Genomic DNA, 24,103 nt, shown 5'->3' with positions numbered 1-24,103 from the left:
ACAAGGTGGCCTGGGAAAATGGTAGTAAAAATAACCAGCTGCGAGGACCATTCCGTTATTAACGACACCTCGGCAGCGCTCGCTTTACTGCTTTTATCATTGTTTTGTTCGGGCAGTAAACTCCACTTGAAAACATAATCAGGGAGACTACCTACGACCAGAACAGTGGTGATGTCCAGGCTCCGACGAGCCCTGCTAAGGACCCATCGCCAGCTGGGGGCTTCGCGTCAAACACCCAGGGGGGCTTCACGGCTGCCTTGGACCGCGCGAGGACCACGTGCGCACCTGCAGATGCGCATTTGTATGTCCCGGGAGGCGGGGAGGGAGAGGGAGCGAACGGCCCCGCGGGTGCAGAGACATCCAGAGACCTCGACGCGAATCAGGTGGTCCCACTCAGAAATGTCCCACGACCTTCCCGACCCGTGGACTCAAATTTTGCGAAGCGCCGCAAAGTACATTCGGTGAGGTGCGGAGCACGCCAGTCTCCGGGACACCAGCTCTCCACGGGGGCGACCTCGCCCAGGCCCGCAGGGAGAAGGGCGGCGGCGTCGGACCGGCCAGGGGCGCCAGAGACGCCGGGGTGGCCAGAGGCGCCGGGGCCGGCGGGGCGGCGGGGCTGCCGAGTCCCCGGGACGGCGGGGCGGCGAAGGGACCGGAGTGCGCGCGTGGAGCAGGTGCCTGGGCGCCCGCGCGCTGCGCGCCCCCGCCCCCAGCCCGGCGGCCCCGGGTGCGGCGGGAGCCCCGAGCCTCGTGGGCGCCGGCCCGCCCCCTCCCCCCATCCCGCGCGCCGTTCCGGGGCGTGTCCTCGGCCACCCGGCTTCTATATAGCGGCCAGCGCGCTCGGGCCGCCCAGATGCGAAAACGGCGGCGCGGCGCTCGGCAGAGCTAGCTGCTCCCCCACTCCCGCAGCCTCGCGCCGCGCGCTTCCGCCCGACCCCTGCGCGCCCCGGCCGACCGGGCAGCGGGCCCCCGCGGTGGGCGCCATGCAGCGGGCGCGCCCCGCGCTCTGGGCCGCGGCGCTGACGGCGCTGGCGCTACTCCGCGGGCCGCCGGCCGCACGGGCTGGCGCGGGCTCGGCGGGCGCGGGCCCCGTGGTGCGTTGCGAGCCGTGCGACGCGCGCGCTCTGGCGCAGTGCGCGCCGCCGCCCGCCGCGTCCGCGTGCTCCGAGCTGGTGAGGGAGCCGGGCTGCGGCTGCTGCCTGACGTGCGCGCTGCGCGAGGGCCAGCCGTGCGGAGTCTACACCGAGCGCTGCGGCGCCGGCCTCCGCTGCCAGCCGCCGCCCGGCGAGCCGCGCCCGCTGCAGGCGCTGCTGGACGGCCGCGGACTCTGCGCCAACGCCAGCGCTGCGGGCCGCCTGCGCGCCTACCTGCTGCCAGCGTCGTCCGCGCCAGGTGAGCCGCCGGCGCCGCGGGGACCCCCTGCCCTCCCCGCGCCCGGTGCTGTAGGCGCGGAAACCGAGGCCCCGCGAGCGAGCGCAGCCGGCCGTCCACGCGCTGCGTTCACCGCGTGCGGAGCGCTTGCAAATTACTAAGCGCTTTGGGCAAAACTGGGTCAGAGGTTTCCCGGGCAGGGAGGGGGAGGGGGCGAGGTTGTCATGACCGGTCCCATCCCGACGAGCATCTCCCCGCGCTTGGTGCGGGCGCAGCGCGGCCACGTGGGCATGGACCGTGCGGCCCACCGCGGGAGCGCGGCTTCCGTGTCCCACAGACTGGGAGCGAGCGTGTTTATGCCAAGGATGCGGAGGGAGCTGGAGGACCAGGGAGGCGGGCGGGGCGCATTGGGACTGGAGGAGGTGGGCGGGCACCTTTGTAGGAGATGGTGCTTGTCTTTAAAAATGCCAGCATTTGCACAGACTTACGGTGCGCGAAGCAATGGCACGTCTGGGCGTGCGCCAGAAACAGTAAGGTGGGAACCGGGTATTGGCATCTTTTGGTTTGGGCAACCTGACGTCCAGAAGGTAGTGCCTCCCCAAAGTCCCCCAGAGGCAGGGAGGAGCGTGGGGGCTGAACCCGGTTTGCCACGTCCTGCCTCGTCCCCCTGGTGCGCCCCATCCGCCCCGGTGCCTGGATGGCCCCAGACCAACGCCAGGTGCGGGGGCTTCAGGGAGTGTGGACTCAGAAGATTTCAGTGATGGTGAAGGGGAGTGGAATAAGCCTCAGGACGGTTTGGCCCTTAATCCGAAGTGGAAGGGATGGGGTCCGGTTCCTGGGAGCCCCGAGAGGACAGAGGCTCGCCCACTGCCCGTCGCCAGGCTCGGTGAAGGACATCACGCTGTTCCGAGAAAGCAGTGTAAATGGAGTCTGCGGTTGTTGCTCTAAATTCTCCAGCAGGCTCAGCCAGCCTCCCTGGGTTCTGTGAGTGGAGCTCCTGCGGAGCTGGAGGCCGCGAGAATTCTGCGCTCGCCTCCAAGGCACCAGGCTGGACAGAGCTAGTGGGCAGGCTCCCACCCTGGACTGGCAGGAGGGCAGTCCCCTTGTAATTTCGGGTTCTGCACATTTCCACTCCCGGTGAGGCTCTGTCTTTGCTAGGCAGGGCTGGCTCTGTGGATCCCAGAGAAACACACACCATTCCAGGACTGTGAGAAGGCAAAATTCCAGTTGCCTAAAACGTGCGCCGCTGTATCATAGTGGATTTAAAATCGCTAGGTGCATTTGTCTCTCGGGGCAACTACGGCGTTTGCTGTGTGCCCTTTATTCTTCTAGCGTGTTTTCTGGGTATGCGAAAAGTGACCTGAGAAGCTCTTATACACACTGCCGATTTCAGTGACCCGGTGCTGGGTACATTATGATTACTCTCGTAGTAGCTCCGCAGCATGGGTTGATGTGTTTAACTAAAACGTGCTTAACAGGCCTAGGATTTTATGAGACTTATAAAACCCGTGGGGGTGGGGAGGTACATTTAAATGGCAGTCAAAAGTTAAGATTATCTGTTGCTTAAATGCAGAGGTTTTGTGTTCCTGCTGAAGTCAGCAGGCATTAGAAAGATAACCTGGGAGGTTTAAGAAATTACTCAGTTCTTGGAAAAGAAATGCAAATATGTTTATTTACATACCCTGAGCATTTCCTTTGTCCCCAGCACTTCCCTGAAAAGGAAGGAAAAAACCCTAAGGTTAAAGGACATTGAAACCAAATTCTGCCAATTAAGAACCGACTGTATCTGGCGCTGGGCTAATCTGTTCTTCCCCAGACGCCAAACTCCTTGGGAGCTCAGCCACCCCTCCACCTCCAGGGACTCTCTCTTCCCAGGGGAGGAAGTGGAGTCCCCAGGGAGGAGAGGGTGTCCCCCAACCCCTGGTGAGTGCACCTGCCCTGGGCGCGTCCTGCAGAGATTCTGTCCTTCAGCCAGCCTGGGGAGCGTCCTCCACGAGACATTTGCCCCTGTCCCCTAGAGCCGGAGGTCTGAGCCAGCTTCCCTGTGGGCTGCCACCGTGCATGAGGGGCGGGGCCCCTGGAGGGCGCTCGGCACCCCCAGGCATGGTAGATTCAGGACCAGATGGTGAGCCAAGCCCCTCCCAGGACGGAGGCGGGCTCCTCGTTGAATGGAGCAATCGTGTGACCCACAGGGGTTCTCAGCAGCTCTTCCCCCGTAGCCACCCCCACTGTTCATCCTGGAAAAGGAACCCCGAGAGCGCGCTGGCTCCCTATCAGCCCTGCGTGTAGTCCGTGCACGTGAAGCCCCAGTGACAGCTGCGGACATCCAACACCAGTGTCAGGGCCTCGGTTCTCTTCATGTTAGCGTGTTGGTCACAGAACGGTGTCTGGGGGCGGCGGGGGGTCCCTGAGGGAGTGAGTGCTCCAGCACGCACAGGGTCTGTGCACCTCCTCGGGGCGTTCCAGCCCATGCGTGGACAGTGAGTTAGAGATGTGACAGCGGGACCCGTCACACACCACCCAGTGCCCAGAGCCAGGGGACCTGCAACCAGGCTCAAAGGGGAGTGAGCTTTCCCCGGGGCCAGTCGGCCTGGTGGCACAGGACAGCGAGGGAGTCAGAGTCCCTGCGGGGCTTGTGGACCCCCACCCAGATGGCTGTCCCCACCTGGCGCCTCTGACTCAGCAGGGCCGGCGGGTGGGGCAGAGAGGGTACTGGTCCCCCAGTCCTGGGAGGCTGCGCTTGGGGTGGCCTTTGGGGTCTGAATCCTGGGCACCGTCCCTGCTCGGGCGTGCCCCCTGCCGGCGGAGGGTGACAGATGCTGCCGGCTCGGCGATGAGAACCCTTCCCTGCCCCCCCCCCCCACCACCACCACCACCGCTCAGAAAGCACACATCAGATTCCTTTCTAGAAAGCGGGCTTCCGGTAGAGTGACAGCCGTCCACTGCTGGTACCCTGGAACAGAACTTTGTCCAGGTGTTCTGGAGTTGCTGGATGACGTTCCCACCTAGCTGGGACTCGGTCGCCGTGGTAATATTTTGAAGACTGTTGCTAACTGCGGATGGCCATCACACCCGTATGCTCCTTGCGCTTCTCAAGGAAACAGCAGTGAGTCGGAGGAGGACCACAGCGCCGGGAGCGTGCAGGGCCAGGCCCTCCCCAGCACGCACCGGCTGCCCGACGCCAAGCTCCAGCCCCTGCGCACCAAGATGGACGTCATCAAGAAAGGGCACGCCAAGGACAGCCAGCGCTACAAGGTGGACTACGAGTCCCAGAGCACGGACACCCAGAACTTCTCCTCCGAGTCCAAGCGGGAGACGGAATACGTGAGCCTTCTCCTCCCAGTGGGCGGTGGGCTGAGTGTGGAGGGACCCTTCCCACTGCGGGATCCCACGGGGGTCAAGGTGGAATGACGTGGGTAGGAGCGCCTCGGGGCTGGCGGTGTTCTGTTCACCTGCTCTCCGAGTCCCCTGGCCTGTGGCCACTCCCTCCCCCCCAGTCCCGGGCCTCGCTCTGGGGACCTCATGGGAGAGGGGAGCCATGGTTGGGGGGTCGTGGGGATCGCATGGCAGGTCCCTCCACGGGTGCGTGGGGTTCTCTGAGGCCGTGCGCGCTCCCGAGTGACCCGTGGCTCGCCCCACAGGGGCCCTGCCGCCGGGAGGTGGAGGACACGCTGAACCAACTCAAGTTCTTGGACATGCTTAGCCCCAGGGGCATCCACATCCCCAACTGTGACAGGAAGGGCTTCTACAAGAAGAAGCAGGTGAGTGGCATCCTCCCCAGCTTCCCTCCCCCGCTCCCGCCGTCCACACCTCCCCGCTGGTCCGCAGAGCCGGGCACCGCTGCCCCGGGGCCCTGGGTTAACTGAAGGTGAAGGGACACGGGGTGACGTTGTGAATAACCGTCACAGGGACATGAGGTCGTGGGCCAGAAAGCCTCCCTGAGATCCCCTGTTGGTCGCCCTCCGGCCCATCCTTCCCGGGAGTCCTGGCACGATGGGGGGCCGTTAATTGAGGCCAGGCTGAGTGCATCTCCGGAGATGAACTGTTCTGCGACCGCAGCATCCCAGGCGGCTCTGCACTGGGACAGTTCCCACCACGGTGGCTGCAGAATGAGTGGGACCACGGGCTTCCTGGTCTCTGTCGCACCTGTTTGCCACCAGCCATTAGGCAGCAGCTTACCTGCCGCCTGCGTATTCCCATCAGTCCCTTGCTCAGCAAAGCCGCGCTGAGCCCATCGGTGCACCTCGGCGAGCGCTCTCAGGTGCCCCCTGGCAGGTGGGACGTTCTCATCCCCGAGGGGCGCAGAACTGCCCCTGCCGCTTCTCTGGAGAGCCCCCTCCCTGGAGAGCCCCCTCCCCCTCCACGGGAGCCTCCCCCCAGGTGTGAGAGCCTGCTGCGCCCTTGGCCCTGGGCGCCTGGCCCGCCCTCAGGGTTCACCTGTGTCCTGTGCTCTCCCGCAGTGCCGCCCCTCCAAGGGCAGGAAGCGGGGCTTCTGCTGGTGCGTGGACAAGTACGGGCAGCCCCTTCCCGGCTTCGACGCCCGGGGGAAAGGCGACATTCACTGCTACAGCATGGACAGCAAGTAGACGCTGCTCGCCACGTAAGCGGGGGGGCCTGGGCTCGGGGGCCGCGGCGGTGTGTCTCGGGAAGCGGGGACAGACCCCGCAGGAGGGTGCAGGGCCCCCCCCCCCGACCCACCTGCAGCAGCCCAGGGAACAGGGCCTGTGGTCAGGTTGTCTCAGAGGTGCTTGGAGACCCTTGGAAGATCTTGGACTTGGACCTGTGCACGTTCACACACACGCATACGGCGAAGTCCAACGCCCAGCCTTCCCCGCACCGCTGCTGTGGCTTATCTTCACAGGCAGGCTGTTCTGACCCTCGAGGACTTGTGAAAGGAACATGCTTCTCCCTCACAAGTGTGGCTGGTTTTTCTCTGTAAAATGTTCCGGATATTTTGATAGTCTGTGATTGATACCATTGTAATAAAGTTTATTTTCACCTAACACAAATATGAGATTTTAAATGAGATTTATGACTTCGAAGACTGCGGTCGTGTTTGACACTCCTTTGTCTTTTAATAAATGGGAGAGCCATTGGAGAAAACAGAATAAATGTGTTTCGTCTCCTCAAGACAAATTTAAGTAAACAGAAGAAATTTTCATTTATTTTTAAAGATTTTATCTATGTATTTGACAGAGAGCATAAGTGGGGGTGGGGGAGAGGGAGAAGCAGACTCCCCGCTGAGCAGGGAGCCCAGTGCAGGGCTTGACCCCAGGACCCCGGGATCATGACCTGAGCCGAAGGCAGACGCTTAACTGACGGGAGTCACCCAGGTGCCCCAAAATTTTCATTTTTAGTTACAAGTTTTGTTTCCCCACAAATTGGAAGGAAATTCAAGGTTCTGGGTGAGACTCGGGATCAGTGGCCTCTGCCTGAGTCTCCCCTCTGGCAGGTGCTGCTTGGTGACAGTGTAGGGGGAGCCTCCCACCTGCCCGCAGCCGGGGGTCTCGCCCCCAGTGTCTCCTGACGGGAGTTGAGCCTTCCAAGGTGGGGGAGTTACTTCAATACATTTCTTTTTCTGTTTGTTTTAGTTAATGTGGAGCTCAGAAACGCCTAATTTTGCACAAAAGACTGCCAAGGACACGATCAGCATCTGGCTACAGCCTCAGTTTATCTTTCTTTTTGTGGTGAATTGATTTTTCTTTTAGCCAAAGTTTAGAAGGAGATGTTCGCAGCGCCTAGGGCTCTTGTAGATGGTGAACCGGAGCGTCTTCCACTTCGCAGGAGTCGATGAGACGCGGCCGGGTTTTTCTTCTTGCTTCCTCCAAACATACGCGTACCCTGCGGCACCGCGCGGCCGGCCGTCCCGCGTCCCGGAGCGCGCCCGCGTGTGCGCCCACGCAGCCCACCCTCCACTTCCAGACCCAGCGAGTGTCGCTTCTGTAGAGTGCACGCCTCGTCCCCACTCGGTAAATGAGCACAGGCCTCTGCGAGGACGGGGAGCCCCGCAGCCTGGTGTCTGGACATTCCGGTGCACCTGCCGGGGGCGGGGCTTATAGCCAGGAGGCCCGGCCCCGCTGATCCTGCGGATCTTCAAGTAGGCGCCCTGGGGAACAGCAGAGAGAATAAGTGGAGTCTTACATGTAAAAAATAAAAAAAGACCAAGAATGTTCCCCGGAAGTCTGGGAACCTGTGAAGACAGGTGTTTCTGACCCGCCCCCCCACCCCCGGCCTGGCCTCTGCCATCGACTCCGCCCTTTTCAGAGGCCACGGAATTAGAGTAGGATTTTTCAATGACTGCAGACAATAGCATTTTTCCATTTAGCAATTCAAGAACAACTTTAGTTTTGAGGATCAACTTCTTAAAGGCAAAAATGTTTATTTTTCTGTCTCTCCCTTGTCCTCCTTGGCACGAGATAAAAAGAGTAAAAATAGTTGTTATCACCCAGCAAAGAGGGATGGCTTGTCGGGGACACTGGGGCCATCCAGAGAATCCCGTGCCCACTGCACTTGGACCCCCACCCCCACTTCTCTTTCTAAGTCACACATATATGCAGAGAAAGTATCTTCTTCATGAGGTGTTACCCTCGTATACGTCCTAGTCCAGATACGCTAGGACCTGTGCTAGATAATCGTAGACAAGATGTTAGCCGCGCTAGAGAAGAGAAACACGGCCTCCACCGAGGGAGGGCGCTGGGGCAGGGCCCGGCTGCTTTCCCGGAGGCCGGGCCTCAGGGTAGGTGAGCAGGAACACCCCAGGGTGGATGCGCACAGCACACAGCCCTCCCTGAGAGCACAAAGGGGGGTCTCGAGACATTCTGCCTACCTGTGAGCTTTCCTTTATTTTTTTTAATTAAGTTTTTTGGGGGAAAAAAAGGTATTTTTGAAAAGTTTGTCTTGCAATGTATTTATAAATAGTAAATAAAGTTTTTACCGTAAGGAAACCCCCGTCCCCGTGTTAGTGACTGGCCCCGGGTTTTGCGTCTAGTTACTAGGGAAATAATCCAGGAGAGAGTAAGATGTTCTGAGCACAGCTGAAGCCCTCCATAGACAAATGCATTTGCCTGTCCCACCTCCGGGGATAGTAGCCCAGCAGGACCCCCGGGAGGCCTCTGCTGGTGCCCACGGAGGCACTGGGCCACACCTCTGGGGACCTGCCGTTCTAGGAGGTGGATGTGGGCTCATTCCCGCCGCAGGAGTGCGCAGCAGATGAGCAGGTACCCCTCCGTGGCTGTCTGGCCTTTACTGCATTTAGGGGGTACCCCCCAGGAACCTATCTTGTCACCACTCAGCGTTCAGGGCCAAGCAGGGCAGGCATGGAGCACACACTGGACGGCCTCCCCTGTGGCCCTCTCTTTAGCCCCTCTGCTTGGAGGGCAGTGGACGAGGCCAGAGGAGAGGTAGACCCGGAGGATGCTGGGTGGGCTCCCGCCTTGGTGGCCCTGGCATAATTGTGCGGGCGCCTTCAGGCACGGATGATGAGCCTCCTGTCACAGAATGGCCTGTTCAGAGCCGTAACTGACCCTTTAAAGAAGCACCTGAGATGGGTCCACCCTGCAGAGCTGTTTCGAGCTCCGTAGCTAGCGTGAAGTTCCGTAGGTCTTCATAGAACAAACGAGGAAGAGCATAGGAGAGGAGGAGCGTGGCACAGACGGTCCACCATCCACCGCGGGTGGGGGCTGTGCCTGCCAAGTGCTGACCGGGAGGAGGGAGGGAGCCGGGAAGGAGAGCAGGCCCACGGGGGCAGCAGGTGCCAGGGGGCCGTGGGGTGCTTGGGGTGCACGAGTCCGGCAGGTGTCTGGGCATCCAGGACCGGAGCGCCACAGGGCCTTTAAAGCCCCTGCAGGTGAGAGCCACGTGTGATGCCAACTCTCTAGGCCCCTGGGCCAGCCTTGCTGGGAGCGCGGCATCCTGTGCCCTCCTGAACCCCCACTCGACTTTGACCCCTTTCCTACTCCCTGCCCTCCTGTCATGTCTGACAAACACGTGAAGTTGCACACTTCTGCTCTCCTCCCCACCAGCCCCTGGGAGTCCCTCCACCCCCCACACCACGTGTCCCCAGCCGCCATCCCCCAAACACACAGAAATGAGCATGCCAGGGCGTGTGTGTCACCGGGCCCAGGGGACACAGCTGCTCCGGCGGCTCTCCGGGGTCCCCCGGGGTCCGACCAGCCAGCCACACGCAAAAGCGTGACAGTCACCGGTGTTGAGGAGGGTGTCATGGAAGGGGCTTCTCCGCCATGGCAAGCTGTCCAGAGAGGCTCGCCTCATACGGCCGGACGCCTGGGACCCAGCACTCCTCCCAGACACGCGCCTGAAGGAGGTGCTGGAGGCCTGCACGCGGCACCGGGACGTTTTCAGCTGAAACACATTCCTTGGAAAGGAGTGTGACGTCACCCACCCTGTTATTGCTGCCAGCGATACGGAAAAATGCTCAGTGTGGGTGAACACGAGAGCAGATGCCGTCATACTGTGTACACACCCACAGGAGCCCCTGGGGAGCCGGAAGCCTGAGGCTATTTTAAGGGGGGGTGCCCCAAGTCACCGTGTTGGGCAGGAGTCGGCCAGGCCAGTGATGCTGCAGCGTGCACCCCCAGGAAAGGGGCCACTCTCCCTCTGCCCCCACCAGTGCCCCTCCATGGCTCGGGAACTGTCAGCACCTGCCCCACGTGCTACAGGTGTCCCAAAGGAGCGAAGTCAAGGCAGGGCAGCGATGGGTCACAAGTGCAGGGGGTCCCTTCCACACGGGGAGGTGGCAGTTCTCCCGAACCAGGCAGGTGTGAGTGACCCACGGCAGACTCCCGGTGCCGGACGCTTTCCCTCGGCCCCATCCTCCCTGCACCTGAGCTGCGAGCTTCGGGTGGGGACACAGAACCACACGGCAGGGGTCGCTGATGCCCTAGGCAACGAGGGTTCACAAGCTGCAGGACCTCTGAGCAGCACAATTGTATCAAAAGGTAAACAAAGAAGTAGACCATTTCCACTGGAAACAAAATCGTAACTGTCCCCCCAGCACAGGTGTGAAGAGCGGAGGGCAGGTATCCTATCACCACGTAAGAACAAGAAACAAAGAACCAAATGGCAAAGGTGGCATGAAGTTTCTAATGGTTGAAACAAAGAACAAATAGGTGGGATAAAGAGCCAGAGGCTGACTTAGTGAAGATCAAGTTAACCACCTGTCCTACAAGGAAGCAGGAAACACAGAAACTGCAAAATAAAAGGAACAATTGAGAGGAATGGAGGCTGGAAGCAGGGAGGTTGCGTCCAGACCACAGAAGTCCTGGCGATATTTAAAGAAATAAGAGATACATTTCTCATTGTAAGAAAGAAAAAAAAAGAAAGACTTTAGGTTGATGGGCTCCACCGAACGTACCAGGGGATACAGTTTAAAAACACTGATGGGGGCGCCTGGGTGGCTCAGTCGGTTAAGCGTCCGGCTCTTGATTTCAGCTCAGGTCATGATCTCAGGGTCGTGGGATCGAGCCCAGCATTCGGCTGGCTCCGCGCTCAGCAGGGAATCTGCTTGAGGGTCTCTCTCTGCCCCTCCCCCTGCTCTCTCTAAAATAAATAAATAAAATCTTTAAAAGGTAAAGAAATAAAAACTGATGGATACATTATGGTGAATTTGTAAAATATCAAAGCTTCGAGAGAGAAAGAGCCGGTCCCAGATACAGAAACAAGTGTGTGACCACGGCTCTGGATGCAGGAAGGACAAAGGAATGACTCGAGAAATAGTCTCAGGCACTGAGGACACCCCCCTGGGAGGCGTGCCGCCCCAGAGAAGCACACTGACAGCATTTTGGAGGAAGACCTCCTGTGGGAGAGTACGGATCCTGGATGTTGAAGGTAGAAGGTGGAGGGGGGTGAACGCAAACAACAAACGGAAATGCTATAAACGGATTCCACGGTCAGCACTGTGGAATCAGTGACTCCCCGGCGGCACCAGCACTGTCCCCTGCCCCCCTCGCCCAGGACAGTGGGCAGTGTCCGCAGAGGTATCTGGCCCCACACCTGGAGGGTGCCCTGGCGTCCAGCAGGTGGACGCCACGGATGCTGCCAAGCTTCCCACGACAGCACAGCCCTGCCACGAGCAATTATCCCACCCAAGATGTCACTCATGCCGACATTCAGAAACTGATTTAAACAGATGTTAAGATTTGCCAGTTGAACAGAGAGAGGCAGATTCCTTTGTTAAAAATCAAGATACATTTTATTACAACAGACAAGGCTAAAAGTTACAGGGTAGAAAAGTGATACCAGGGGAAAAAAAACCAACCAACACAAAGTATAGCAGCTAGTACCATGAGAACAAACAGATTTTAAGACAGAGTGGTTTCTTAGAGGTAGGAAAAGTCGCTACAAGGTAACAAGAGGGTAAATTAACCAGCAGTAGTTAGCTGTTTTAACCACATGTGCATCTAATAAGGTATCTTTCAACTACCTTATTTGAAAATTAATATGATAAGAATTTTTGCCCTCTTTTCGTTATTGATTGTCAAACAGACAAAAAAAAAAAAAATCAGCGGGGATTTAGGAGATCTGGAACCTCCAAACTACCCAGCTTAGCAGAACCAATTTATGTGGGGAAATTACAGACTACACGTCTTTCTCAAGAACCTACAGAGCTTTGAAAAATCGATCACGTATCAGGTCATAAGAAAGCCTCAGAATTAAAAGAATAGATACCATGTACATGATAATTTATGACCATAACGTGATTAAATCGAGAATTAATGACAGGAATAATCTCCCTAGATGCCCACATTTTCAAAAATGGAAAAGCACAGAGATGAATAACTCAAGATTGAAGGAGGAACTAACCATCTTGAAATTAAAACTCTGTGGATAATGTTAATGATAATGACAAGCAAGAAGATCAAAAGAAATATATGCTCGAAATACCTACACCAGGTAAAGAAAGGGCCGAAAATCAGCTAAGTGATTACCTGCGGTGCTTAGAGCAAACCCAGAGACCACACCAGCAAAGAGTTCATAAGGAGAAGGTGGAAAGCAATCTCTGAGAAGAAATGAGATCAACACAGTCAAAACTTCTTTGAAACACCAAACAAAAGAGGCAAACACCTTTAAAAAGACTGTCAGGAACAAAGCAGTCACAGCTAATATTATGAGAGAAAGGAGATAGAGCAGATAAAGCAGGAAATGCGCAGATTGTTAGTATAGTATTAGAAAATACCATCAAAACTGTAGACTATCACCTTCGAAAACACAAATAAAACATAAAATTCCATAGAAGTTATAATTTTGAGGAACAAATCAAAAGCCTGAAGATTCTTGGGATGCCTGGGTGGCTCAGTCGGTTAAGCGACTGCCTTCGGCTCAGGTCATGATCCTGGAGTCCTGGGATCGAGTCCCGCATCGGGCTCCCTGCTCGGCGGGGAGCCTGCTTCTCCCTTTGCTTGCTGCTCCCCCTGCTTGGTCTCTCTCTCTCTCTCTCTGGCAAATAAATAAAATCTTAAAAAACAAAAGCCTGAAGATTCTTGTAATTGTGACAGCATTTGAAGGACTGGTTTAAGATATTCCCGCAAAGAAAACACCACGTCCAAATGGTCTCACGAGTCCTACTAAATGCTTGAGGAACAGAGCGTCCCAATCAACAAGCTATAAGAGACCTTGATTCATCCTACAAAAGCAGTATAACCCCAAAACCAAAACCACACAAAGACAAAAAGGCAAAGTACCCACCTATTGTGCTCATCGACATAAAAATCCCAAGGAAATTGTTACTAAATCAAATCCCACAGTTCATATAAAAGGTATTATGCCATTTCCAACTTGGGTTCATTCCAGGCATACAAAATAATTTAATATCAGAAACTCTACAAAGAGAACAAATATAACTAATCACATGAGTATACTAAAGAGAAAAAGACATACAGACAGCAAGAACAGTTGACAAAATTCAGCACTATAAAAACTGTTAAGGGGCATCCGGGTGGCTCAGTCGGTTAAGCGTCTGACTCTCGATTTCGGCTCAAGTCATGATCTCAGGGTCATGAGTTCGAGCCCCGAGTTGGGGTCTGCGCTCAGTGGGGAATCTGTTTCTCCCTGTCCCTCTGCCTCTCCCCCTGCTCGTTCTCTCTTCTCTCTCTCAAATGAATAAATAAAATCTTTAAAAAAAAAAACATACTAAAAAAAATAAGCATAGATGATATACAACTATATCCACAGTGAAGCAAGGAGCCATGTCCTCACTCTAAGTAATTGCCAGAATTGTGGTTTTCAAGTTGGCGCATGAGACCATGGATCCTTACTGCATTATTAAAAATAGAACAAATAATAAGAGAGCCAAATGCAGACCCATAATGGGAGTGTGCTATCAACCGGGGATTGTGATGAATCCTCACAGCTGATTAGGATGGGTTCAAAGACAGCCCGGAAAGAGGCTGGAGCCGGGGAGCGCAGGTGACTCCGAGAGTCGCTAGCTCTCCATGGTTCCAGCCAACTCCCACCTGGTCTTCCGGCTCCTGTGCCTTCTCCTGGAATCCAGCATAACCTCCGCCCCAAGAAAATTTTGTTTAACAGCTTTGTTGAGATAGATTTCCCATACCATGCAATGCCCCCATTTAAAGTATGCAATTCCATGGCTTTGAGTGTATTCACCAACATGTGGCATCATCCTTGCTCAGTTTCAGAACATTTCCATCACTGAATTAAGAACCCCCATACCCATCGGCTGTCATCCGCCAGCCCCTCATCCCAGCCCTAAGCAACCACTCATTCCTTTCCGTCTCTGCAGCTTTCCCTATTTTGGACATTCACGTGAACAGAATCACGTAATGTGAGGTCATTTATGACGGGTCTCATTCACTGAGCATACCGTTTTCAAGGTCCATCCATGTTGTAGCATGCATCATTCCTTTTTATGGCCAAGTAGTATTTCTGTGGTATCGATACACGATACTGTGTTTATCCATTCATCTACTGATGAGCATTTCGATTAGTTCTACCTTTTAGCCATTATAAATAATACATCTAGAACATAATGTCTGTGTACAAGTTTTTGCAACGGACATATGTTTCACATATCTCGGATATACCTCTAGAAGTGGAATTGCCGGGTCCTATGGTAAATCGATGTGGAATCATTTGAGGAATGGCCAGACTGTTTTCCAAAGTGGTTGCACCATTTTATTTTCCCACCAGCAGTATGAGAGCCTGATTTCTGCACATCCCCACCAGCACTTGTGACCTGATGTTTTGATTACAGCCATCCTAATGCATGCAAAGTGGTGACTCACTGGGGTTTTGATTTGCATTTCCCTGATGACTAATGAGGGTGAGTATCTTTTCTTGTGCTTAGTGACTATATGTCTTCTTTGGAGAAATGTCTGTTCATATAATTTGCCCATTTTTTAATTGGGTTGTTTGTCTTTATACTACTGAGTTGTAAGACTTCCTTATATATTCTAGATACCAGTATTATCAGATTTGTAATTTGCAAATATTGTCTTTCATTCTGCAGGTGGTCCTTTTGCTTTCTTGATGGTGGCCTTTGAAGCACATGAGTTTTTAATTATGATAAAATTTGATTATCTTTTTTAGTTTTGTCACTTGTGTTTTTGGTGTCATATCTAAGAATCTTTTGCCCAATCCAAGGTCATGAAGATTTACCCCTATGTTTTCTTCTAAGAATTTTATATTTTTGGCTCTTAAATTTACATCTTTATGGATTTTGATTTAATCTTTTTTTATAGTGTGAGGTAGGGGTCCAATTTCATTCTTTTACATGTGACTATCCAGTTTTCCCAGCCCCATTTGTTGAAAAAGAACTTTATCCTCATTAAATGGTCTTCCAACCCTCGTTGAAAATCAGCTGATCAGCAATGTATGGGTCTATTAATGGCCTTTTGATTCTATTCCATTGATCTATATGTCTAGCCTTACTCCAGTAACACACTGTTTGATTACCATTGCTTTGTAATAAGTTTTGCAGTCAGGAAGTGTGAGTCCTTCTACTTTGTTCTTTTTCAGGATTGTCTGGGCTATTCTAGACCCCTTGTAGTTTTGTACGAAATTTAAAGTCAGCTTGTCAGTTTCTACAGAGAAGTCAGCTAAGATTCTGAAAAGCATTGTGTTTAATCTGTGGGTTAGTTTAGGGTGTTTAATGTTGACAATGTCAGGCCTTCTGTTCCATGAACATGGTATGTTTTCCATTTATTTAGATCTCCTTTAATTTCTTTCAACAATATTTTGTAGTTTTTATTTTGTACTTCTTTTGTTAAGTGTATTACCAAGTATTTTATATTTTTTAATGCTAAAAAATGAGAGAAGTTATTTTCTTAATTTTCTTTTTAGGTTGAATGAAGTAAACATATAGAAATAGAATTGATTTTTTTATATTGCTCTTGTATCCTGCAACCTTGCTAAACTCATTGAATAGTCTTTTAGTGGATTGCCTAGGATTTTCTATATGTAAGATCAGACCATCTTCAAAAAGAGGTAGTTCTACTATTCCTTTATGTGAATGCCATTTATTTATTTTTCTTGCCTAACTGATAGAACCTCCAGTACAATGCTGAAAAAAAGTGGTGGGAGCAGCCATCCTTGTCTTCTTTCCCCATCTGCAGAGGGAAGGGGAGAGGCACACAGACTTTCCCCATTAACTACATTGTCAGCTGTGGGATTTTCCTAGATCCCTTTAGTCAGCTTGAGGAAGTTCTTTCTATTCCTAGTCTGTTGAGATTTGTTTTTGTTTTGGTTTTTTACCATGAAAGGGTATTGGATATTATCAAATGCTTTTTCTGAGTCTCTTGAGATGACCATGTGATTTTTAGGTTTTTATTCTATTGATGTGATTTATTACATTAATTTATGTTAGGATGTTGGAACAACCTTGCATTCCTGAGATAAATCCCACTTGGTCATAGTAATTGACTTTTTTTTTTTTAAGAGAGAAAGAGAGAGCAAGCATGCACACATGAGTGGGGGACGAGCAGAGGGAAAGAGAGAATCTTAAGCAGACTCCAAGCTCAACATGGAGCCTGTCACAGGGCTCGATCTCACAACCCTGAGATCACAACCTGAACCGAAACCAAGAGTTGGATACTTAACCGACTGAGCCACCCAGGCGCCCAATGAATGATTATTTTAATATGCTGCTGGATTCAGTTTACTAGTATTTTGTTGAAGAGTTTGTGTCCATAGTCTTAAGATATTATAATATTGGATGTTGAGCTCACAGGCCACTCCTGGGGGCTTGGCAGAGGTGGGACGGCAGCCACGGGTCAGAGGGTGAAAGGAGAGACCCAGGATGGGGAGCTAGAGCCCAGACCATGGAGGGTGAGGGGGATGTGAGATGGGGAGACTCTGGCTTTTCCCACAGCCAAGGTAGGGGGCCCCCAGGAGATGGGGTGGAGGCAGGCAAGAGGCTAGGTGGGACCCACTGGGATGGATAAGATATCCATCCCTGGAGAAATGTGGAAGGAACAGTCAGCAGGGCTGCCTCCGGAACAGCAAACAAGGAATAGTTGAAGGAATAAGGGATCCAAGGAGCAGAGAAGCCCCATGCACTCAGGGCTCAGCCATCCAAACAGAAGGGGAAGCAGGTGCCCACCTACAGACCGTCGAGCCCTGCCGAGGACAGAGGCAGGAGAGGGTGAGGGGCAAGTGAAGGAAGTGCTTGTGTCCCGCATTTAAGATCCTGTTCACAGAGGCAGAGAAGGGGTGAGTCATCAGAGGTCAGGACCCAGGTTGGGGGAGTAGGGGGTAGGGGGAAGAGCAGACCTGCCAGCAGCAGGCCTGGGAGCCTGAAACACCACAGCTGCGTGAGAAGGGGGTGCATGAGAGGGATCTCAGAGACAAGGAGGGAACATTCAGTCCACGTCCACGGCAGCCACAGTGCTCCCAGCTGGAACATTTTTTCGCACTACGTCTGCACCATGCAGGTGTGTCGGACAACATGGCCAACTCGACCGGAACTCGGAGCAACGTGGCCACGTCCCACTCTGGTCCCGTCATCCCCCCCGACTCTCCCTGCGCGTTTACACAGACTCGGATCTCTGGCTGCAGAGGGAGTCCTTCTTCAGCATCCTGTTAAGTCACTTGAGAAAAAAAAGCACCTGCTACACATTTCAGGTTTGCATTTTCCAGGCTTTATTTCCCCACCCCCAGCTCTTTAGAACCAGAAGCAGGGAACTTTGAGGAACTGCAATCAAGTATTTACACCCAGTGCGACGTGACAGGTCTCATGATTTACAAAGTAACACAGCACAGGGACTGTGTTGAAAAAATACATGTACAGTGAATAAATAAACTACAGATTTATGTGTCCACTAGCATGTGGCGTATAAAAGTGGTTCCCACACATATACATATATATAGATAGATAGGTGTGCATGATTTCTGGACTATAAATACGCTATGTACTTAAATATTTCCTGTGAAGGGACAGATGACAGGGCACGTGCTCTCAGCTGTGCACCGCAAAATATTGATTGCAGTTGGGGTTGCCTCTGACCTCCACAGATCCCGGGATCCTCTCCCCGCTCCAGGGGTAGACACACCAACAGAGCCCCCGCTGACCGTCCGTGGCCGTCCGGCACTGCAGACGCAAGACAGACAGCAGGCAAGGTCAGGAGCAGCCCCGGTGAAGCTGGGGGGAGGTGGAGCTCGGAGCCGCCATGACCATGGCTGGGGAGGGCACGCCCCACAAGCTCGCCCGCAGTTCTCCCCGTAAAATAGAGACTAAAGCCAAGTGTCCAGTTGATGAGGACATCGTACATGTGTTCAATGGCCTCGTGTGAGCACAGGTGTCTGGCTTGTGGCCCCGACAGCAGGCTGCTGAGCCCAGAGGGAGCATGTCCCGTGTGTGGCCGCCATCACCTTGGACGCCCCCCCCCCCCATCCCCCGGGCAGACCCCTCATCAGGAAACCACAGCCTGGGTATACACCCCCCCCAGACCCCGTGCTTCACTGGGTCTTAAGCAGCTCCTCAAAATTAAGTGTTTGGTTTGGTTTTGATCTCCTTTATTATCTGGTAAGCTGGAAGACTCTACTGTGTTTCACTGAGCGGGTTGTCTCCCTTTGTGGGGAGGAGAGCAGTGACAGAGGTCCAAGGAGACACTCGCTTTCCTAAGACTATCCCCTTCCTCTGGTGGGACAGATGGGAAACAGATCTGGGACCTATCGCCCACCTGCTCAGGCTTGCCGAGGGGCAGGGTCATGCTTGAGCCAGAGTCCCTGGCCCAGTGCGGGGTCCCCCACTGGCCGTGACCACCGAACTGGTCTTCAGGCTCCCAGGGGCTGCCTGCCCCTAGCCCCAGAGGGGTGGCTCTTACTTAATATGGTCAGCTGGGGGCTTTACGGTGCCTATTTGGGACTGGACGCCCTGCTGGAGGAAAGGGTGGCTTTGCAGGGATGTGCCAGCCGGGGCCGTCCCCACCAGGATGCCCCTGGGCAAGATGCACACCTGTCTGCTGTGATAGAATCCATTCTTGTTGCAGTTGGGCAGGTAGAAATTGTTAAGGTGCCTGGGCGACTGATGTTCCTCGGCCAGTTGTCCCAGTATCCTGTGGAGCTCTCGCCGGCAAGGCTCCTAGAAGAACATTTTGACATTGCGATAAATGACAAGGAAAAGTGAATTGTCGGGCGCCTGGGTGGCTCAGTTGGTTAAGCAACTGCCTTCGGCTCAGGTCATGATCCTGGAGTCCCGGGATCGAGTCCCGCATCGGGCTCCCTGCTCAGCGGGGAGTCTGCTTCTCCCTCTGACCCTCCTCCCTCTCATGCTCTCTGTCTCTCATTCTCTCTCTCTCAAATAAATAAATAAAATCTTTAAAAAAAAAAATAAAAAAAAAAAAAAGAAAAGTGAATTGTCCACCTAAACAGGACTGGCGGGAGAAGTTCTGTGGGGCTCTGGGGGCGGGTCAGACCTGCCCGGGGGGTGAGGAGGGGGTTAGTGTATGTGAGAGTTGTTGAGATTTGGGGGGGGCACACCCACCCTCCCTGAACGTTGGCTAAACACCTACAGGGAGACCGGAGCTCCCCATCCCCCGGTGCTCCCCTCTGCCTCTGCCCCGTGTTCATTTGCCCCGGCCATCTGACGGGAAGGAGGACCCAGCCCTTCCAGCAGCAGAGACTTCGAGATTGTGAACCCCTTTCCTCTATGCCATTACTTCACAGAAGCTAGATCAAGCGAGGATCGAGGCATCCATCTGGCTACTTGGAGATAAGAATGAACTTTTCCCCATCGGTCACCATGTGCAGACAGAATCCTGAAGTGTCCGGGAAGTGGGTCAGACCCCCACTTTTCTGGGGGCTTGTGTTTGTGGGGACCATTTTCTCTCTTTTTCCTCACACACCCGCCCATCCCTCCAGCTTTGATTCCCAGCCGCCCTCAAGTGGTCGGATGAAAAACAGCCGTCGAATCGGGCGGGACGGCGGAGTGAGCGTTTAGTGGGGACAGTTTCAGGGTGGGAAGATAAAATAGTTCTCGAGATGGATGGCGGTGATGCTTGCAGAATCAATACCACAGAGCTATACTGTATGATGGTTAAAATCATAAATGTCACGTTATGCATATCTGACCACAATTTTTAGAAAGCGGGGAGCAGAGGTCCTGGGGGAGCAGTGTAAAGTCCCGGGCTGAGCTTTAGGGCGGTGTGACAGACACACATCTGAAGCCACACAGCAGAGGGGCTGGCTTTCCACCCAACAGGCTCTCCTCCTCGAAGTCCCTGCGGGAAAAGCTGGACAAAGCTGAGGTGGGAAACGTCCATTCATCAGGCCTTGGGGAGGAAAGCATTCATTCCCAGGCCTTCGGGCCCCCGGGAAGCCCACTGGGTCTGCTTGGCACCTGCCCTGGGGCCTCACCTTCAACTTGTCGGAGTCCGAGCCCGAGGCATACCCAGCTCGCATGGTCTTGTAACTACTGATTGCGTTCCAGAGGACGGGCACGTCCTCCTCCGACGGGGCCATCAGATGGAAGTTCTCCAGCAGCTGCTCCTGGGTGATCTCAGAGCTCTCCGAGGACTCCTTGGCATCTGAAAAAGGCAGCGCCGCAGACCCGTGAGCCCTCCCCAAGCTTCCGCCCCTGTCCCCCCCGGGAGTGGCTTCCTCTCCCAAGAATCCAGGCTGGGGCAGAAGGGTGGTCATGCTGACCCTGAGTTATGCCCACTTGCTCTTTAACAGAGCTTCTGACAATGTCCGGGGAATCAGACGACCCAACAGGCAATTTTGTAAGCTGGGGGTTCTTGCAAGGGTACCCTGTGTTTTTGCTTCTAAAGTAGCAGGAGAGTGAAGCCACGTGCACGTTTGGATCCGGTGCGTGGACAGAGTCACAGAGAGCTGGCTTTCCTGAGGGGGTCCCGGGGATCCAACTCCTTTGAGGACCATTGAGATGACCCCATTTTACTGACTCTGAAGGCAGAGACCCCGCAGGAACACTGTGTCCCTCCTTGCAAGGGTCACGCGCTCTGGCAGGTCCCCTCCCAGGGCATGGAACCACGGGATTCTTCCAAGAATGACACAGGACAGGGCAGCCACCGGCCCGATGGGGAGGTAGGGAGTGGGGGCATTTCCTCTGCTTCCCACTACAAATAAATCCCTGCGAATTTCAGCAAAGATCTGACTGTCAAATCCTCAGGGGCAACACGCACGTCAAATGCTGTTTTCCTATCGCAATGAATGCAAGTGAAGTTTATAGCCTCTGCTCACACGAGCTCTGTAAGCAGTTGCCAAATTCGGGCTGTCTCCACGGGAGTCCGTTACAAAGGACATTCCAAATGCTTGCCCTGGGGCGGGAGGGATCCCCATCCAGGCCTTCCCAGAGGCTCCGGGCAAGCCCCCCAACATGGGGGGCGGCCACTCAGCAGCAGAAAGGAGGGCCGGCCCCCCATGGCCTCCCTCCTCTCTCGGGGGACTGGGTTACCCCCCCATTAGTGGGCTGGTGTCCAGGTCTGGGCCTGCTCCCCAGCTCTCCCACCAAGTTGTGCAAGGCCCTCCTGCCTCTCCGGCCCTCTCCTGGGCACCTGCCGCAGGACCATGGAATGAATGACGGGGCTCATCTAGGTGATGCTTTCCCCTCCAAGCTCTGGACTTGGGTGGGTTTGCTCCAGACTGTCCATCCCCCCCCCAATCTGTCTTGGGGTGGGGCGGGGGTCCAGCGACCCCGTGGGGGGTATGGTCCTACCTGCTTCGGGATCGGTGGGCCCGCAGACGCCTTGGCCGCGGATGAGGGCGTGCAGCGGCCGCGGGGTCTCCGGCGGCGCGCGGCAGCTGAGCCCGGTGGCGCAGCGCGCAGTGGCCACCCCGCAGGCGGCCCCCGGTGGCAGGGTGCACATCGGGCAGCAGCCGCAGCTGGCGGGCGGCGCGGTCTCCGCGCAGGAGTCGGGCACGGGGGGGCAGAGCGCGAGCTTCTCGGCGGAGCAGGGCGCGCAGTGCCATGGCTGGGGGGCGCCCGCCGTCGCGCCCAGCCGGATGGCCAGCAGGAGCAGAAGCGGCCAGGCGCAGGCTGCGGGGGCCTCGGGCATCGTGGAGCGGGCGCGGCGGCCGCGGGCGGAGTGGGCGCGCTTGCGAGCGAGCGGGGCCGAGCGCGGTGCTAGCGAGGTGACCGCCGCTCCATGCTCCCCGGGAGCCGCGCGCCCTTATGAAGGCTGCGGCCCGCCCTCCCCTCCCCGCTGAACGCGCCGTTAATGATTGACGGCGCGGCGCGCTTTGTGGCTGGCGCTCAATAGAAGTTTGGGGGGAAGAGAAAAAAGAAAAAGTTTGTTTTGCTCGTGCATCCCAGAGCCTGCGCCAATGGTGGGCGGAGGGAGGGTTACTGGTCCAGGTTTCCGACTGTTTGTCCTGCTAGGGCTCCCACCTGGAGCCAAAGGGCAATTCTGACCAGGAGCGCACGGCCAGGTCTCGCTTGTTTTGCTCAAGGGGCATCCCCTGCCCAGCCGTCGGCGGGCTCCTCCTCCGCAGAGATCAGCTGGGCAAAGCCAGCCCTCGCGGCCAGTATTCAAACGGGGAAACCGAGGCCCAGGGAGAGGAAGGGAGGGACCCCTGGCCAGTTTTCAGTGGCAAAGCCCTGAATTGCTTCTCCCTCTGCAGGCAGAAGGCCTCCAGCCCAGGGACCTGCACACATCACAGCCTTTCCCAGGAGGGAGGATGGAGGGAAAGGGACAGCTCCTCCCAGGGCTGGTGCCAAGCTCCCCAATGTCACCACAGCCTCCAGAGACTGACCTTGCTCGCTGGCTTCCAGAGAAGAGCAGGGCTCAGGGCCCATGAAGACACAGGGCCAAGGCCGCAGAATGCAGCCCAGACCCCAGGCTTCTTCCTCTGACTTTCTGTCTCAGACCAAAAAAAAAAAAACTTCTTTAAGATTTATTTATTTTAGAGAGCGCGACAGCTGGGGGGCGGGGTAGAGGAAGAGAATCTCAAGCAAACTCCCCACTGAGCACAGAGCCTGACGTGGGGCTCGATCTCACGACCCTGAGATCAGACCTGAGCCAAAACCAAGAGTCAGACGTGCAACCGTCTGAGCCACCCAGGCGCCCCATGGGACCAAATTTTTATCAGGAGTCTTTTTCTTTTGAGAAAATTCCTATTTGTTAGATATTCTCTGGGGTTGCAAGAAAAATGTCCTTGTATCTTTAAAGGCCGTGGGAAATGGGTCCGTTCGTCCCCGCACCTGCAGGTGCTCTCGTGGACACCTGGTCCCCAGAAACTAGGCACCTATTACAAGAAGGAGGCAGCTCCACACTTACTGACGGAGAAAACGTCCAAGATGTATGAAGTTTTGCAAGCTAAGTGTAATTTCCAAGTGAAGTAAAATGAAGAGGTACACGGGCGCCTGGGGGGCTCAGTCGGTGAAGCGTCTGCCTTCAGCTCAGGTCACGATCTCGGGGTCCTGGGATCGAGCCCCGCATTGGGCGCCCTGCTCAGCGGGGAAGTCCTCTTCTCCCTCTCCTCCCCACTCTTGCTCGCTCTCTCTCTAATAAATAAATAAAATCTTTTTTAAAAAACGAGGAGGTCCAGAATATGCAATTTGTGTACAAAAAAGTAATAGGAACATACATGTCAGCGTGATTCTAAATTTATGGACTATCTTGGGAGGAATACATAAGACACTGATGTCAGGGCCTCCTTGGTGGGGAGGGGCATGACATCAGGGACTGAGGGAGGGACTGCTTTGCCCTGTGCACACCTCCATCTTTCTGGATTTACAGTATCTAGTAAATACTACATTATTTTGTAGGATCGTAACTTTTATTATCCTATTATCCATCTCAAGAGTAACCACATTACCATGAATTTACCATGAATTTGTAGCCGCCTCACCGGGCCAGTGGCTTGGGTTTCTGCTCTGCTCCGTCCCTGACCACAGCACCAGCTACGATCAAAACAAGGTCAGCGGAAATCATTGCAGTTGGAAGTTCAAGGTCATGTTTGTCATTATTTTTACGGAGTAAAGTTCAGTGTCTGGTTAAGGAGCTGACCATGGCTTTCGACTAGCTGAGCATTATTTTTGGTGTAGGTTCCTAAATGATTTCGTTTCCAAAAGAAGGATCTGTGCTCTGAATTTCCTCTGACTTCCTCCATTTAGGATCTGTGTCCACCTGAGATGGTCCCTTAATGACACACACACAAGAGGGCATCACTGGGTAAACATTCAGGGTCCGCCTACTGTGTGCGGGTCCATGCCAGCCCTGGACAGTTCACCCTGCTGTGCACTTGCCCGGTGAGGCCCCCACCCCTACCCCAGGTCTCCCTCGTTCAGCATGTAGTGGAA

The 24,103-nt window shown here is 54.7% G+C and overlaps 2 protein-coding genes across 4 annotated transcripts; one reads left to right on the top strand and one right to left on the bottom strand.

Annotated features, from left to right (window-relative positions):
- The first annotated feature begins 983 nt into the window (after window positions 1-983).
- Window positions 984-8,305, top strand: IGFBP3 (insulin like growth factor binding protein 3). 3 transcript variants are annotated; one of them, XM_032430592.1, is made up of 5 exons: window positions 984-1,392; window positions 4,469-4,695; window positions 5,013-5,132; window positions 5,832-5,971; window positions 6,963-8,305. In XM_032430592.1, the coding sequence occupies exons 1-4, from the start codon at window positions 984-986 to the stop codon at window positions 5,955-5,957; spliced, it is 882 nt and encodes a 293-aa protein (XP_032286483.1). In that variant the 3' UTR covers window positions 5,958-5,971; window positions 6,963-8,305. The 3 variants fall into 3 exon arrangements, with proteins under 3 accessions (XP_032286483.1, XP_032286484.1, XP_032286482.1); XM_032430593.1 differs by lacking the exon at window positions 6,963-8,305 and having other exon boundaries at window positions 5,832-6,380; XM_032430591.1 differs by lacking the exon at window positions 6,963-8,305 and having other exon boundaries at window positions 984-1,437; window positions 5,832-6,380.
- A 9,155-nt stretch (window positions 8,306-17,460) lies between these two features.
- Window positions 17,461-21,934, bottom strand: IGFBP1 (insulin like growth factor binding protein 1). The gene is made up of 4 exons (XM_032430565.1): window positions 21,518-21,934; window positions 20,200-20,369; window positions 18,800-18,925; window positions 17,461-17,932 (listed from the first exon to the last, which is right to left on the bottom strand). The coding sequence occupies exons 1-4, from the start codon at window positions 21,855-21,857 to the stop codon at window positions 17,801-17,803; spliced, it is 768 nt and encodes a 255-aa protein (XP_032286456.1). The 5' UTR covers window positions 21,858-21,934; the 3' UTR covers window positions 17,461-17,800.
- Between the last annotated feature and the right edge of the window lie 2,169 nt (window positions 21,935-24,103).

Source organism: Phoca vitulina, unplaced genomic scaffold (assembly GCF_004348235.1).
Source record: "Phoca vitulina isolate PV1807 unplaced genomic scaffold, GSC_HSeal_1.0 scaffold44, whole genome shotgun sequence".
NCBI lineage: Eukaryota > Metazoa > Chordata > Mammalia > Carnivora > Phocidae > Phoca > Phoca vitulina.
This window is presented reverse-complemented; position numbering and strand designations above follow the sequence as displayed.

Coding starts and splice junctions, on each gene's coding strand:
- IGFBP1 (XM_032430565.1), bottom strand. CDS start 21,857: ATGCCCGAGGCCCCCGCAGCCTGCGCCTGGCCGCTTCTGCTCCTGCTG. Junction 18,926..20,199: donor CGGACTCCGACAAGTTGAAG/GTGAGGCCCCAG, acceptor ATGTTCTTCTAG/GAGCCTTGCCGGCGAGAGCT. Junction 17,933..18,799: donor GATTCTATCACAGCAGACAG/GTGTGCATCTTG, acceptor TTGCGTCTGCAG/TGCCGGACGGCCACGGACGG.
- IGFBP3 (XM_032430591.1), top strand. CDS start 984: ATGCAGCGGGCGCGCCCCGCGCTCTGGGCCGCGGCGCTGACGGCGCTG. Junction 1,438..4,468: donor CCCTGCCCTCCCCGCGCCCG/GTGCTGTAGGCG, acceptor GCGCTTCTCAAG/GAAACAGCAGTGAGTCGGAG. Junction 4,696..5,012: donor CCAAGCGGGAGACGGAATAC/GTGAGCCTTCTC, acceptor CTCGCCCCACAG/GGGCCCTGCCGCCGGGAGGT.